At 53.7% G+C, this 15,989-nt stretch overlaps 5 protein-coding genes across 5 annotated transcripts; 3 read left to right on the top strand and 2 right to left on the bottom strand.

Annotated features, from left to right (window-relative positions):
- Nucleotides 1-21: 21 nt before the first annotated feature.
- On the top strand, nucleotides 22-3,498 carry RHO25_008741 (uncharacterized protein; the record flags this gene model as incomplete). The annotated part of the gene is made up of 1 exon (XM_023604547.2): nucleotides 22-3,498. The coding sequence occupies one exon, from the start codon at nucleotides 22-24 to the stop codon at nucleotides 3,496-3,498; it is 3,477 nt and encodes a 1,158-aa protein (XP_023460608.1).
- Nucleotides 3,499-3,757: 259 nt separating this feature from the next.
- On the bottom strand, nucleotides 3,758-8,218 carry RHO25_008740 (uncharacterized protein; the record flags this gene model as incomplete). The annotated part of the gene is made up of 1 exon (XM_023604546.2): nucleotides 3,758-8,218. The coding sequence occupies one exon, from the start codon at nucleotides 8,216-8,218 to the stop codon at nucleotides 3,758-3,760; it is 4,461 nt and encodes a 1,486-aa protein (XP_023460406.1).
- A 701-nt stretch (nucleotides 8,219-8,919) lies between these two features.
- RHO25_008739 (uncharacterized protein) lies at nucleotides 8,920-10,929 on the top strand (the record flags this gene model as incomplete). Its single annotated transcript, XM_023604545.2, has 3 exons — nucleotides 8,920-9,268; nucleotides 9,344-10,250; nucleotides 10,311-10,929. 3 exons carry the CDS (start codon nucleotides 8,920-8,922, stop codon nucleotides 10,927-10,929), a joined length of 1,875 nt encoding a protein of 624 aa, XP_023460407.1.
- A 1,950-nt stretch (nucleotides 10,930-12,879) lies between these two features.
- On the top strand, nucleotides 12,880-13,164 carry RHO25_008738 (uncharacterized protein; the record flags this gene model as incomplete). The annotated part of the gene is made up of 2 exons (XM_023604543.2): nucleotides 12,880-12,971; nucleotides 13,029-13,164. 2 exons carry the CDS (start codon nucleotides 12,880-12,882, stop codon nucleotides 13,162-13,164), a joined length of 228 nt encoding a protein of 75 aa, XP_023460415.1.
- A 195-nt stretch (nucleotides 13,165-13,359) lies between these two features.
- ICL1 (isocitrate lyase 1) lies at nucleotides 13,360-15,102 on the bottom strand (the record flags this gene model as incomplete). Its single annotated transcript, XM_023604542.2, has 3 exons — nucleotides 13,360-13,717; nucleotides 13,798-14,849; nucleotides 14,902-15,102. 3 exons carry the CDS (start codon nucleotides 15,100-15,102, stop codon nucleotides 13,360-13,362), a joined length of 1,611 nt encoding a protein of 536 aa, XP_023460416.1.
- Nucleotides 15,103-15,989: the final 887 nt, after the last annotated feature.

Here is a 15,989-nt window from a genome sequence, read left to right as displayed (position 1 = left end):
CCACTTAACCCTTCGCCCGCAATGGGCTCTATCAACTTCCCCGCCGAAGAAGAGCGCATCCTCGCGCACTGGGACGACAACAACGCCTTCCACCGCCAGCTCGAACTCAGCAAGGACGAGAAGCCCTACGTCTTCTACGATGGCCCTCCATTCGCTACCGGAACACCTCACTATGGTCATCTGCTCGCCTCCACCATAAAAGACATCATTCCCCGCTATTGGTCGATGCGAGGGCGATATGTAGAGCGTCGGTTTGGGTGGGACACACATGGTGTACCAATCGAGCAGATCATCGATAAAGCACTACAAGAGGAGTTCGGTGTGCGAGGCAAGGCTGCAGTAGACAAGATTGGCATAGCAGAGTACAATCGACGATGTCGAGAGGTCGTCTTGACCTACGCTGGGGAGTGGAGAAAGGTCATTGGAAGACTGGGACGATGGATCGACTTTGATCGCGACTACAAGACGATGGATGCGACCTTCATGGAGAGTTGTTGGTGGGTGTTTGCTCAGCTCCACAAGAAAGGGCTTGTATACCACGGCGCGAGAGTGCTTCCATATTCCACAGCCTTGGGCACCGCACTGTCGAAATCTGAGGCACAGGAAGACTACAGAGATGTACAGGACCCTGCAGTCACAGTCAGCTTTCCTGTTCTGCCGGTGGACCAGCAACCGGAGCATGTTCGGGCAAAGATTGAAGAGGTCACAAACCTGGTGGGCGGTGAGGTCAATTTCGTGGCATGGACAACGACACCTTGGACGCTACCGAGTAATCTGGCGCTCTGTACAAGCCCTGAGTTCGAGTACATCGTCGTGCATGACAAGGAGAGCGGGAAGAACTTGATCATGCTCGAAGCGGGTCTGAAGGTACTGTTCAAGGACCCGAAGAAGGCGAAGGACAAGTTCCAGCAATTCCCGTTGAAGATCAAAGGCACAGATCTGGCTGGGTGGAAGTACAAGCCAATCTTCAGCTACTTCTACGACCAATTCAAGGACATTGCTTTCCGCGTGGTCAACGACACATACGTCAAGTCAGACGAAGGTGTGGGCGTTGTCCACCAATCGCCTTCATTCGGTGAGGACGATTACGCCATTTGCTGGCGAGAGAAGATCTTCCTTCCTGAGCGACCTCCACCAAATCCACTGAACACCCAGGGGGAGTTCACTCCCGACGTGACGGACTTCGTCGGTCAGCACGTCAAAGCTGCGGACAAGGCCATCATCAAGAAGCTCGAGCAGGATCAACGAATGGTCAGAAAGGGCCAGATCACCCACAGATATCCATTCTGTCCCCGCTCGAAGACGCCACTCATCCAACGCGCTGTTCCATCGTGGTTTATCAAGGTAGAGGAGATCTCACCACAGCTGACTGACAATCTGAAGAAGACACATTGGGTTCCGGAGTCAGTAAATACTGGTCGTTTCCACAACTGGCTTGCCTCTGCAAAAGACTGGAATGTCAGCAGAAATCGATTCTGGGGGACACCTCTTCCGCTGTGGGTGTCAGATGACTTCAAGGAGGTTGTTTGCGTCTCTTCTGTTGCAGAGCTGAAGAAACTGTCGGGTTACGAGGGCGAGATCAAGGATCTGCACAGAGACACCATTGACTCCATCACCATTCCATCACAACAAGGCAAGGGCACGCTGCGTCGTGTGGAAGAAGTCTTCGACTGCTGGTTCGAGTCTGGTTCGATGCCGTACGCTTCTTCGCATTATCCGTTCTCGTATCCTGGCTTCGATGCTGCCAATCCGGCGTCAGGCACGACGTCAGAGGAAGGTCCTGGTAAAGAGCTCTTCACCAAATTCCCAGGTGACTTTATCGCTGAAGGTCTAGACCAGACTCGTGGTTGGTTCTACACGCTCTCCGTGCTCGGTACCCACCTCTTCGGAACGTTCCCATACAAGAATTGTGTTGTCAACGGTATCGTACTTGCAGAGGATGGCAAGAAGATGTCGAAATCACTCAAGAACTTCCCGGACCCTATGGTCGTTATTGACAAGTATGGTTCCGATGCGCTGAGGCTCTACCTGATCGACTCGCCTGTGGTGCGTGGTGAACCACTGCGATTCGCGGAGCTCGGCGTCAAGCAGATCGTGTCTGGTGTGTTGCTGCCACTGTGGAACTCATACAATTTCTTCGCCCAGCAAGCCGCTCTCTACAAAAAGAACACTAACCAGGACTTTGTCTTCGACCCTGAAGCACAAAAGTCGAATCACAACATCATGGATAGATGGGTTCTTGCAGCGACACAATCTCTCATCCAGTACGTGAATCAGGAGATGGAGGCCTACAGACTCTACACTGTCGTGCCTAGGCTGTTGAAGATGGTTGATGATGTAACAAACTGGTACATTCGCTTCAACCGCAACCGCCTGAAGGGTCAAAGTGGTGCGCCAGCCGCGGCGCCAGCCACCAACGGTGTCGATGGAGAGGTAAATGGCGCTGAAGAAGAGGAGGGCAGCACCACCGACACGCTGCACGCCCTGAACACCCTGTACGAGGTTCTTTACACATTGACACGCGCACTGGCTCCTTTCATTCCTTTCTTGAGCGACAATATCTTCCAGCGACTGGCATCACATCTGCCAGAGTCTATCTCGAAGGGACAAGATGTGCGCAGTGTTCACTTCTTCCGATTCCCCGATGTGCGACAAGAGCTTTTCGACACTACAGTTGAGCGACGCGTGAGCCGCATGCAGAAGGTCATCGAGCTGGGTCGTATCTGCAGAGACCGACGAACAGTGTCCTTGAAGACCCCACTCAAGACTTTGATTGTCTTGCACCAGGATCCTGAGTTTCTGGAAGATGTGCGGACGCTTGAACGCTATGTTACAGAAGAACTCAACGTGCGCGATCTTGTCCTCACGAGCGAAGAGAGCAAATACGGCGTGGAGTACTCCGTACTACCGGATGTGAAGAGTCTTGGCCAGAAGTTCAAGAAGGATGCGGCAAAGATCAAGGCCGCTTTGCCAAAGGTCTCCCCTGGCGAGCTTCGAGCTTTCCTCGACTCTGGCAAGCTCACTGTCGAAGGCAAAGAACTCACTTCAGAAGATCTCCGCGTACAGCGTAAACTCAAGGAGTCCGCTGAGACCAAAAACCTCGAGGCGGGCACTGAAGGTGACGTCCTGGTCGTCCTGGACGCTTTCGCTTACCCCGAGCTCGCGCAAGAAGGTCTCGCCCGAGAAGTCCTGAACCGCATCCAGCGCCTCCGTAAGCGTGCTGGTCTTGTGCCAACAGACGATGTGCAAGTGGCATACAGCGTGCTGGCTCCTGCGAGCACCGATGGCGCGCCGGATGGCGAGAAGGCCGCCGTTGCTGAAGTTAGCCGACTTGAGCAGGAGCGACAGATGGAAGAAATGTTCACTCAACAGAGTGCTACCTTTTCCAAAGCGGCGAGCAAGGGTGTTGTCAAGGTTAGTGGCGACGATAAGGGCGTCGCTGAAGAGGAGACAGATGTCAAGGATATCCGTTTGCTGTTGAGGTTACTGAAGCTGTGAGCGTGTACTGTATGGCGATAGTAAGAGCAAGAAGAAACGAGTGCATGAGTAACGGAACGAAGAAAGCAGAGCTTTTGGACGAGAACGGTCTGACCATTCTATTTCGAGGCTAGACACTAGAGACTGATCTTTAAAGGACAAATTCTGCCCAGATGCATCATCTCCTTCTACCTTTTCATTCCTGTTGCAGGTTTTCATCTACCCAACGCCTCGCTAAAACTTTTCAAGCACGCCGCCGCCGCTTCTTCTGCTGCCGATCCTATCCAGCAGCAGCAGCGACGGTGGCATGTCCATTGGTCATCTCTGGCATTAGAGCCGTCCGCCGCTGTCTCAATCGCTCCTTCCTCGTGGCCGTGGCCCTCTTCACCTCGCCTTTGAAGCTCGTCGTACTCGTCACATTTTCCGTGCCTTCCAAGTTCAGCGGGCGGACGACCTTCATGGCGCCTGTTCCCACACTCATGCTCTGACCCATAATGATACATTCCGAAACACCTTCAATGTCATCCTTCTTCATCTTCGCAGCAGCCTCGAACAGATGGTCGGGCGTCTTCTCGAACGAGGCCAATTGCAGCACGCTATCACGCATCTTGGCGAGACCGAAACGTGTGATGCCCAGAACTTCACCCTTGTATGTCATCACATCTGCGAGCAGTTGCATATGTCGAGGATCGATGTCCATACTGCCCATGACGGCATCAATTTCGTTGATGATGGTCTTGCGGGCAGCTTCGATACCAAGAACATCACGGCATTCCATGACATTGTTGGTTTTGGTTCGGTAGCCGTCCACGCCGTCAGTAGTCATGCATTGCTTGAGACCGTAACCTTCGACAAAGACGGAGATGGGTTCTTTGCCATTGTGGTCTTTCTTGTCGTCTTTCTTGATGATGGCACGATGTGCGTCTGGGTAGCCCTTGACCACGACCTGGGGAAGCTTGCGCTTCAGGTTGTGGATATGGACGAACATGAGTTCAGAGCCATCAGAGTCGACGTTGCGCGCCTTGGCAGTAGACGTGCTGCGCTTCGGACGCTCCTTTTCCGGCGCGTTGACAGAAACACGAATGTGATTCATGCCGGAGTTCCTCGCCGAAACACCAAGCGTCTTGTATCCCTTGGTCCGCTCAATCGCGTCAAGGAGATGGCCCATGCCGATGCGAAGGCCCAGATTCTCGATTTGTTGCCAGTTAACCCGCATGTTGATGTAGCATCCATTTGCGTGCCACACATCTTCGATGTAGTCAACGATATCGCCCAAGTACGTCTTCTCCATCAATGCCTTTGCGAATCTTGCAGCCATGTCTTCGTAGGGAGAGTCCAGATGGCAGGTAATGACGGGCGTACTGATGATCTTGCTCGCGTTGATGATTTCCTTGATACGAGGTACACCTTGTGTAATGGACATACCAGCGACACCAGCGAAATGGAAAGTCTTCAAGGTCATTTGCGTACCGGGCTCACCGATGGACTGGGCACCAACGGCACCTACAGCATGACCGGCTTCCACTTTGGACTTCTCGAATTTGTGTACGCAGAGATGCAAGAACCTCTCAAGTGCAGATCGCGTAATCCTGAATACGGCGTCACTGGCGCTCATGCGCTGCTGCGACTTGATCATCTTGTTTGCCTTCTGGAATATGAAATTGGTGACGTCGTCCAGGAATTGCCGAGAATACTCAAGCTGATCAGTGCTCATCGGCCGATCATCTTTGTAGTCCAGGGCCATTCCATCGTCGGTAAATCGTCCCAACTTGGCGCGCTCCTTGTTGAGGACGGTATGGGTGCAGGTCTCAATGTCCTCCTTAGTCATGCACTCTTCACTGTTGTTCCAGGTGCTTTCGATGGCGTGTGACCATGTGCGTTCCATGTTGACTGGCTTGGCATTGCCTTCCATGTCGACTGGATCGAGTCCGTCGTCTCCAAACTTCATCTGCACGATACCGCCAGAAGAGTTTCTCACCGTCTGGTCATATTGTGCACTCAAATCTTCCAAACTCTTCATCAGTCGACGGGACATGTAGCCAGTCTCGGCAGTCTTGACAGCTGTATCGACCAGACCCTCACGACCAGACATGGCGTGGAAAATGAATTCCGTCGGTGTCAGGCCAGTGAAGAAGCTGTCAAACACAAAGCCTTTGGCGAGCGGATCAGGGCTTGCTTTGAAGAAGTGTGGAAGCGTTCGATCCTGAAAACCTTCCAGAACACGTTTCCCGCCAATAATTTGCTGTCCGACGACAGCAACCATTTGCGAGACGTTGATGTTCGAGCCTTTGGAACCGCACTTGGCCATGGTCATGGGTGCGTTATACTTGCTCAATTCAGCGAAACAGGCATCACCACACTCTTGCCGGACTTTACTTAGAATACCTGAGAGCATGATTTCCATCGTCTGTTCTTCGTCACAACCGGCACTGCGCTCCAGTTTGCCAGTCTTATATTTGTGGATGATCTCGTCACATTTCTTGTAAGCTGCGTCAACGAGAGCAAGTTTTCGCTTTGTCAACTTGTCGCTAGGGTAGACGTCGCTGATACCGATGGAGAAGCCTTGCTCCCCAAGCCATCTCGCAGATAGCTTTGCCAGCCGGGTCATGGCAGCGGCAGCATAGTCTGCGCCGAAGTCTCTGAGAATGACGTAGAACAAGCTGTCTTTCTTGCCATCGCCGATGGTCGCCTTGTCGTAACCGCCGCACATTGTCTCGCTGTTGCGAATGACGAGGTACGAATCAGTGTCAACCATGTCTGGAATCTCACCGGGACGGGAAGGAGGCGCGAAGGACTTCATCCGTGCCTCTAAGTTGACATTGACAGGATAGTCCGGATGTGGCTTGATAAGAAGATTCCAGATTTGCTTGCCTGTCCAGAGCGTCTGTGGCTTCCAAATGGCTGGCGGTGGGATCACGATAGGATACTCTTTACCTGTGTAAGGATCCTTTGCCTGCATGCCATTGTACATGAAACCGACCACATGTGTAAAGTGTCTGCGGCTGAAGAAGCGATCTTTCTGACTGATCAAATAAGCGCCTGTGATAAAATCCTGAATAGCAGCAATGATGGGTGAGCCGTTCTTGGGCGTGGCCAAATTGTTCTTGACGCCCATCAGCTCAGTCGCTTCTGTTCGTGCTTCTTCAGTTTGAGGAACGTGCAAATTCATTTCGTCACCATCAAAATCGGCGTTGTATGGGTTGCAAACACATTCGTTTAACCGAAATGTTCTCCAAGGTCGAATTTTGGCTCTGTGTGAAAGAATCGACAGTTTGTGCAGAGAAGGTTGCCGGTTGAAGAGTACAATATCGCCATCCTCAAGATGTCGCTCCACCACATCGCCAATCTCGAGCTGATCGGCAACCTTCTTCAGATCTCCCTTTTGACCGACCAATTTCAGGTGGAGTTTGCGATTATCGCGGCCTTTGATGATGTAGTTGGCGCCGGGGTGTACCTTGTCGCCTCTTCTTACGCATGCCTTGAGCTTTTCGTAGTTGTGTTTGGTGACTCTTTCCGGATATGTCATGTTGACTGCGACACGGGATGGCACAGCAACCTCTTCGATCGATAAATTGGGGTCTGGCGAGATGACCGTCCGTCCAGAGAAATCAACACGCTTACCAGAGAGATTGCCACGGAATCTACCTTGCTTACCCTTCAACCGCTGGCAGAAGCCACGCATAGCTTTGCCATATGCACTGTCTCTGCCCAAGCCAGGTAGATTTCCGTCGATGTACATGGCGATTTGCACCTGCAGGAACTCCCACATGTCCATCACCTTGGCCAGAGGTTGACCAGCTCTGAGCGTAGCAGACATCAAGGTGCTGACCTGGACGATGTCGCCTAGCTTGTTGGTGATGTCGTCCTCAGTGCTCGCTGTCTCTTGAGCCACAGAAGGCCGAATAGCAACGGGCGGCGCGGGGATGTGAGTCCAAATCATGTACTCTGGCCGCCCTCCACTGTGAGGATCCATTCCTAGCAACTCCACATCGGCATTCGGTACCTTCTTGAGGATGTTCAGGACTCGCAGTGGCGTCAGATCGTCTGCAACCCGCTTCATGTGTCGGTCAATCTCTTTGTCCACTTTGATAGCCTCTTCGAAGGTCCTCTCAAACGCCTGCATGTCCGGCGGTTTAACCTTGTTTTTCGCATTCGAATTGGTATAAATGGCATATTTGTTGTGGAACATCTTGATCGGATGTCCTGCAACCTTTCTGACCGGACCGTTGAATGCCTCACAATGAGGGCATTTCTTCACCTTTCTGCATTCTCCCGATATCTTCTTGATGATGACATCCTTCCGTAGACCGTCAAGACCTGGTCGCCGTAGAGACTTGAGATAATTCCGCTTGTCTTTCTCGGGCAACAACACCTTGCTGCAGTCTTTGCAAATGCAATTCATGATCTCGATGATCTTCTTGAGGTAGCCATAGTGGAAGCATGGCAGGGCCAGCTTCACGTGTCCAAAATGGCCATTGCACTCTTTCAATCCTTGCCCGCATGTGCCACACTGCCCATTTTTCGCTGAAGTTCCCAATCGCGAATCTAAAGGACCCTGCTTCGTGATAGTGCGCGGGCCGCCTTGGGTCATAGCCAAGTCGTAGAGGTTGCGGTCGGCGACATTGACAACGGACTGTGCGATCACATCTGGCGGACTGAGCAGGCCGAAGTGCAGCGACTTGATGCGCTTGGGCACATTGTCGACGACCTGCTCTTTGGTCGTAAATTCGTCGGTCTCCATGGCTGAGGGACAGGCGGTGCGGAATATGTGCTATCGGGTCATGGTGTTGTCGAAGGCAGCTTGTGCGTCGCGGGCGCAACGACTCATATCCAACTCATTCGTTGCTCACTGGCACGAGCAGCCGATTTTCAAGTCGGCGGTTGACCAGCAGCAACGCCGACGCTCTGGATGTGCCCGCACTAGCGTCAATTCGGCTAGCTTCGCTGGTTCAATTTAGCTTCCGACACGGTCGCGTTTAGGCAGTCGCGACCCGCGTGACTGCAGCTCTTATCGCGCTGATAACGAAGCGTTCTCAAGTCCACTCACGACGACGTACTGCTGCTCGACTGCACACACGCTGTGCTTTGTACAGTCTTGATCAGAACAAGCGTGTGCGCAGCTGTTGCTCCTCGAGGCAAAAAGAGGCACAGGGCGATTGGCGGGCGGCACTTGCCTTGCAGGCAGGCAGCACAGCACAGCACCACAGAGTCACCTGCTTCGAGCTCGCCCAAGGAGGGGCCAGTAACGGTGTCGTGCTTGGAACCATCGACTCACCTACCCACGGAACCACCATCTCTCTCTCCACCACTTCTACTGCTACCTTCCGCACATACACTCACTGACCGCCGTCCACCACCACTGACCTGACCACAACACAGCCGTCGCCCGGCCCCTGGCAGCACCTCGTCATACCACAGCCTCGAGCTGCTGCCGCCGCCAACATGCCGCCCTATCTGACCTGCATCGCCCTCAGCTCGACCACCGGCGATGACCATCGCTCCATCGATCTGATTCCAGACAAGCCCTGTGTGGTCGGTCGCACCTCCAGGAGCAAGGCCGCCATGGAGGCTCGCACAAACAACGCCCTCTTCGACTGTGCGGTCGTCTCCCGCCAGCACGCTGAGATCCGCGTCGCCCCGTGGGCTACACCCGGCACGCAAATCACTCTTACCGACCTAAACAGCCTACACGGCACCGCCGTGAATGGGCGCCGCTTAACGCCTCTCACTGAGTTCACCCTCAAGTCTGGTGATGTGATCAAGTTTGGAGAGCGAGTGTCGAGGGGTGAAGGTATACTGAGGCCCCACTACAACTTCGGACGTCTGTTCCTTCACGGCTTCGAGATCACTGACCTTGATTCTGCAGAGGCACACGACGGCGTCTCCGTCACCTTCCGCCATCTCCAGCAACACGATAGCCACCCTGAGGGCAGTCACCACCCAGTCACGTCGCGCGGCGTCCGTGTCTTTGAGGCTCCCGATCTCTCCGACCAGTCCGACTTTGACAGCGACATCGAGTTCGACATCGACTCGGTCGGCAGCTGTGTCGAGCAGACCCAATCCGCAGAAACCACCCCAGAACAACCCAAGATGGGCACACAAAGTCAACCGATCGACCTGGATGAGGTCAAAACAGCGCACAAGAAGGTCATAAGCCTGCTGGACGAGGACGACCTAGACTTTGACGAGAACCAAGCAGCGCCCTCCAAGCCCACATCTGCTCCACTGCGCACTACTGTGCCTGAGAGTATCAACTTGGTTGATCGCCAGCCAACGAGCCCGGCAGAGGCTGCTCCAACTGCTGCTCCTGTGCCGCCCACGTTCTTCAATCTTCACGAATCAGACTTCGATGATGTGCATGAGGATGTGGTAACTTACAACACTGGCCTCTCGAAAATCTTGAACGAGCGAGAGCTCGATGATGAACAAGTGATTGACGAAGACGACCAAGGCGAGGATTCTGCGGATGCTGAGTATGTTGGCCACGCTACCGAACAAGAATCAGATCTCGACTCACTCGATGGCAGTCCAGCGCTTTCTGAGGAAGACATGGACGACTATGAGCCGGCCTACATCTCGCAACGCCAGCCATCTGAGGAGCTTGGCCAGCCAAACGCAAAAGCTGTGGAATCAGTCTGGCAGAAAATGTGTGAAGAGAGCGCACTTGCATCCGCAGCCGCGCCCAAGCCACACTACGATCCTGTGCGAGGCTCCCGCCTCGCGGCAGAAGAGACCAGTGCCGCCACTGCCTTGCCAGGGCCGTCCAAGTACACGTATGACCCCTGGTACCCCGGCTTCGTGAACTCGAACCTGGCTACTGACAATACCGGCAGTCGTCGTTGGGACATCCCACCCGTAGTGTCGCAAAACTCGATGTTTGCCCCACCACTTATGCCTCTGCCCAGCTCTGGTCCTCATCAGGCAGCAAGTAGTGCATACCAGAACGAGAAGGAGAGTCATGGTCAGCAAAGCGAGCCGCAAGTGCCAAGCACTGTACAAGCCAGCAGAGGCAAGCTTGCCATCGGCGACTTGCTCCAGCCACAGAATCAGCACACGACCTACCGACTGCCGCAGTCTACGCTCCCAGTCTCGCTCGGCGGCCCTGTCATGCCCCAGCTGCCAGCGTTAGTTCCTGCTGTGGCTGCCAACGCTGCTACAGTACCAGAGACAACTTCAAAGCCAGCTGGAAAGAATAAGCGTAAGGCGTCCGAGGTTTTCGACGCCGAAGTCGAAGAGTCCGAAGAGCCCGTGGCCAAGAAAGTGGTTACAGTCGACGCTGCCACCGGCACACAGCGTGCCATCGCGGCTCAAGCTGATAGCAAGAGCAATACTGTCCAACGCATTGCCAGTGCGGCTGTGAAGCATGCAGTCAGCGCTGGCGTCGGCGTTGCTGCTACTATCGCCTTCCTCAACAGCACGTATGCCGAGCGGGTGATTGAATACCTCAGCTGAGTACTCTTGATCGGAACAGATTGCTTGGTATTGGTTTGGCACAGAGGACGGTGATTTCATAATAGCTCAAAATGCTGTGCGGAGCTGCTGAAATGACGCGAAGACGGAACGATGACATGAAAATGGGAACGAAAGACGTGGCGTTCACTGCAGGCGCCTGGTCACAGTACTTCTTAGGATGAGGGAAAGGGCGCACACAGGTTCAGGGAAGGTCCATCTGTATTGACGGGCGATTGAAGTTTACCTTGAGACGCATGCTGTATTCACGGCATTGCACTACTGTAGAAGGCGTTGGTGAGGCACGGTCGGGATTGATAGTGCCAACCACGACGTGGAATGATTGTTCTCAGCCCTCTGTGCACCGGTTCTTCTTCACTTTCGTGGCAGGTTAACTTCAGCATCGATGAGCAGCGATCTGCCGAGCTTTTGTTGCGTCATGTCAAACAGAGAGATGAAGAAGACCAAGATGATGTCTACCAGGTGCAGCCCTGTACAGATTACAGACCTGCAGCAAGCATGCAAAGGGCCGTCGCGCTCGAGCCGCTCAATGACGGACTACTCCCTTCGTTCGCAGGAAGTGTGCATTGGACATCGTTCAACGTGTCCAGTCGCGCAGGCGTGACAAAATACATGGCCATCACAGTGCGCGGCTTTTGCCGGCTGAATTTCAGTACACCGTTCTCAATAGTTTGTACTTTACTTCGCTCGGCTTGCGCGAGTTTCTGCGACCACCGGGAACGATGTGACAGCCCGAGAGTGGGAGACTTCGGTTGGAGTGTTCACGATGTCTGCACGTTTTCTTGCCGTCGTATTGTCGACCGGTAATGAGCGAGCAGAGAGGCCGCCGGAGAGGATGCCGACAACGATTGCTATTTGTCCACGACGATGATCCTGCGAGCTGCGAGTGGCTCGGCGAGAGGTGAGGTGCGTGGTTGCAAAGGACCCGTTGCCCGTTCGCAGGAGTCGCAGCCGAGGGCCGGCAGGAGCAGGAGCGCGAAAAAGACAGAAGCGCGGGCGGCTGCCTGCATGCTTTGTGTCTTCTGTCGCGCGCCTGTGACAATCCGTGACAATACCGGTGTTCCTCGTGTGTGCCTCATGCCCTATCTCGTGCAACCGAGAACAGGGCCGGAGAGTATCTCATTGCCCAAACGAAAACCAAATTCTCTAGTCCGCCATTCGCCCTTGTTCTAGGCGGTTCCAACAGTCCCGAGGAGAAGAAATGGACATGGGGGTGCTTGAGCAAGCGCGTCAAGGGGACACGCACCAGGGCGACAAACAGTAACAGAGCAAGCGGTAGCAAGCGGCTGATGATGAAGACCGTCGAGAAAGGATGAAGAAATGCTGAGGCCGCTGTCCACTCACTAAGCGCCCGCAGTTGCCTATCCCTTCCTTTCGTCCCTCTCACCTCTTGTTTTCCTGCTGAGCGAAGCAGAGACGAGTAAGAAGTTCCGAGAAGTGGAACCCTCCGTTCCCGTGTCGGTCGATCTACGCCATACTTTTTGACAGCTCGCCGCCGCTGCTCTGCGAGTGTGCTAAAAGAGGTGTTCTGGAAGCTTTCTTGATAGCTTTATCACAAACTCATTGTTCATTTATTACATCTGCTGCTCTTGTTGCTAATTCTCATACTTTATTGACTTCTTGTTGGGACTACGGCCGAAGACATCGATCAAGCATAGAGGACAGGACTCTAAACACCACACGCGTAAATCATTTCTGGTTACAACCAGCATCTAGGATTTCCAGGAATTGAGAGGGAACTCATTGTCAAAGTTGGAAGTGTGCACGATCGATCGCAGCTCCGGAGTCAACGAAGATACCGAATTCACCTAGTTGCATCAGTACATTTGGGAATACAACACTAGTCACTGCGAAGTGCGGAGTTTCGATCTAGACCACTCAACCGATACTTGGACGAGCGATACCAAGCACTCCACGATCTGTTCAAGCAAAATGGCAACCGTCACTTTCGCGACATCAAAGAGGGCGTCTTGTTCATTGACCACAGGCGGTATTGAGACGTGCAGGCAATGCAGCATCAGGACGTAAGTCGTTCAATGATCGTGCACCGATCCTCTGGAATTAGACTGACGTTTCCACAGTACAAAAGATTGTCAAGCATGTAAAGGAACGATGATGGTGCAGAGCGAATGCTCGGGTTGCAGAGATTGCAAGCAACGAACCCGGAAGGATAGCGGTGTGGACTTCAAAGATGTACCAAGGCCGAACGATCGGTGAGGGACTATGACGAATGGTAGCAGATGTACGATGTGAATGACCATGCGTGAATGATCCTGGAAGACCACGATTCCAAATTCCTTGCATTCTCCTACTTCCACACAATTTAGATGGTCCTCTTCTCCCTCGTCAAATGGTATCCCACACAAATACACACGTCCGCAACAGTCCCGCACTCCATCTCTTTCAACTTCTCTACTTGAACTGGTCTTCCGTGACACCCTTGCCCATGGCACTAGTGCTGCTAATACCACCCTGCACCATCTGCAACAGACCATCAACGTAGTTGGCGCCAGACCACTTCTGGTGCTTGACGACCTCACAACCCTCCTCCATTTCCGGTTCTTGCACAATCTCGCCATACGCACGCATTCCGCGCGCAGCATACTGCTTCGAGAAGCGATCGGCGATGAGAGCAGTTTGATGCAGACCAGCAAGCGTGATGAATTGCCAGCAGTATCCCAATGACGCGAGACGCTTGATATAAGTTTCTTGGTCTTTAGGTTGCATTGCTGCTTTCCAGTTGAAGGATGGTGAGAGGTTGTATGCGAGCCTAAAGGAAGGAGAAGAAAGTGGTTAGCCTGGTGTACTTTACGTTTTGCCGAGGCACAGGTTCGTGCTGCGATGACATACTTTTGCTCTGGCCACACGGCGTGCACGCCATCGGCGAACTCTTTGGCTTGCTCGAAGTCGGGCAATTTGCTCTCCATCCAGATCATGTCTGCGTAGGGTGCGTATGCGACTGCGCGCATTACGGCACATTGGCAACCGCCTTGGTATCTGTAGTATCCCTCACGGGTTCGAGGAGCATCCCAGTCGAACTGGATGTCCACGCCAGTGAGGCCCTTTGCGATGGCGCGAGCTTCGGAGTTGCTCTTGCCTTTGGCTTGCTTGTTGAACTCATCGATCAGAGCCTGCTTGTTCACATGCACACCGGCGTTGATTGTGTCCGCAACCGCTTGGTTGAAAAGCTTCAGACCCGCCTGCGCTGTCCATGCATCTTCGATCGCCTGGAGATCAGCTCCGTTCTTGCCAGCCTGCTCGGCTGCAACCATGAGATCGTTCAGTGGCTGCAGTGCTGGGTTTGTGGCACCAAGAATGTAAGCGTGGTCGCGGTGATCAATGGTGGAAGTAATGAGTGTGGCAGCTTCAGAGTCAGTTCTCGCAACAGCAAGGAGATCAACTCCCATGATGTCTGCCTGAGCACGGATTGCCACCAGTCTGTTGATGTGTTCTGAGACTGGAACCAAGACCTTTCCTGCCATGTGTCCGCACTTCTTCGTACCCGGCATTTGATCCTCAATGTGAATTCCCGCTGCACCCTTCTCAACAAAGAGCTTGGTGAGCTTCATCACAGCAGTCAGACCACCGTGGCCAGTATCGGCATCGGCGACGATGGGTCGGAGGAAATCGGTGTTGGCAAGTTTCGATCGCTCGCTAGGTGGGGCGCTCAGACGTTCCTCACGCTGCTTGCGGTCGTGGAAGAGCTGCGCCATGAAGAGATGGTTCACCTTGTTGGGCACAGTGGTGTATGGGTAATCCGCAAGATCTGGTCCTGGCTCGTCTGAGCTCGACGCAGTGCTGGAAGACTGCCAGCCCGAAACGTAGACAGTATCAATGTACTTGGCCATTTGAGTGACCATGACCGGGTCGAGACAGCCATATGTGGCAGACGCGGTTTTCTCCTGCTCGCTCATTAACAATGCGTTTTCCCTTGCGTAGTAAGGTCTGACTGACCTTGAAGCGACCTTCTACGAGGTTCCACAGCTTCTTAGCCTGGGCGTTGCTCGGGTACTCAATCCTGAGATTTCCACGCTTGGAAACAATTTGTTCCGCAGTATAGGGTCTGCGTGTGTAACGCCATCTTGAGTCTGTCCACCACTGCTGGACCTCCTTCACCTCTTGCTCGAAAGCTTGCTGCTCTGCGTCGCCGGACATGGTTCCTGAGATCGGAGGATCGACGGAGACTGGTTGGAGGACAGAAGCGACAGACGAAGCGATCTTCTTAAGTGTATCGGCCAGCTTGTCGAGATCGCTGCAGCCGCAGAGAATGTGTAGATGAGAGATTCTAGGATTTCGCGTGAGTTGTTCTTCCAAAGGACGAAGAAGCACAGAAAGAGGCTGGTTTTGGAAGAGGGGAGATCTGTTTTGGCATCACGTCACAACCGAGAAGTCTACTTGTATATGACAGACAAAGGCTCTACGAGAGGCTTCCCTCGCGCGCCCGATCTCGCCCGGGCTGGTGACGGGCAACACGCCAATGAGCCAGAGTCATCATGACCGGACAACAGGTCTGAGTGCTTTTCTCTGGCCGAGGGAGCATTGCGCACATGGCCCTCGGATCAATGGAGGACGATGACTGGGCCAAGATGGCAGAGAGTTGAAGTCACAAGCTGGCTCCCGCTCCTGCCGCCGCTTCGGCTGCAGCTGGGCCTTGCCGATTCTGGGGTTGGCGATCTTCTCCCGAGGTTCAGAGACGTCTGGCTTCACATGAGCCGCATCATGCTTGGCAGCACATGCGGATTCCAGCTTCTCAATATCGTGCTGGCACCGCTGGGTGGGCTGTGATTGATAGGCTGAATGAACGAAGCCGCGTAGTTATATAAGGTGCCGTCATGTGTGCATGCGAATGGAGTCAATGCCAAGCAGGGCAATGGAGGAGGGATGCATCAATTGACCGTGCGGCACGTCTTCCGTAGTCCTCCGCATTCTGCAACTTCGCACTGGACCTGGCTCCGAATGGTCGAGTCCTGCTATGTATTGTATGTGCCGCATACGTCCTGCGAGACTGCGAGAACGGTGCTTGTACGGCCGACACGAAGCAT

Source organism: Cercospora beticola, chromosome 5 (assembly GCF_033473495.1).
Source record: "Cercospora beticola chromosome 5, complete sequence".
NCBI classification, from domain to species: Eukaryota; Fungi; Ascomycota; class Dothideomycetes; order Mycosphaerellales; family Mycosphaerellaceae; genus Cercospora; species Cercospora beticola.
Note: the sequence above shows the minus strand (reverse complement) of the source record. Positions and strands in the feature narration are given on the sequence as shown.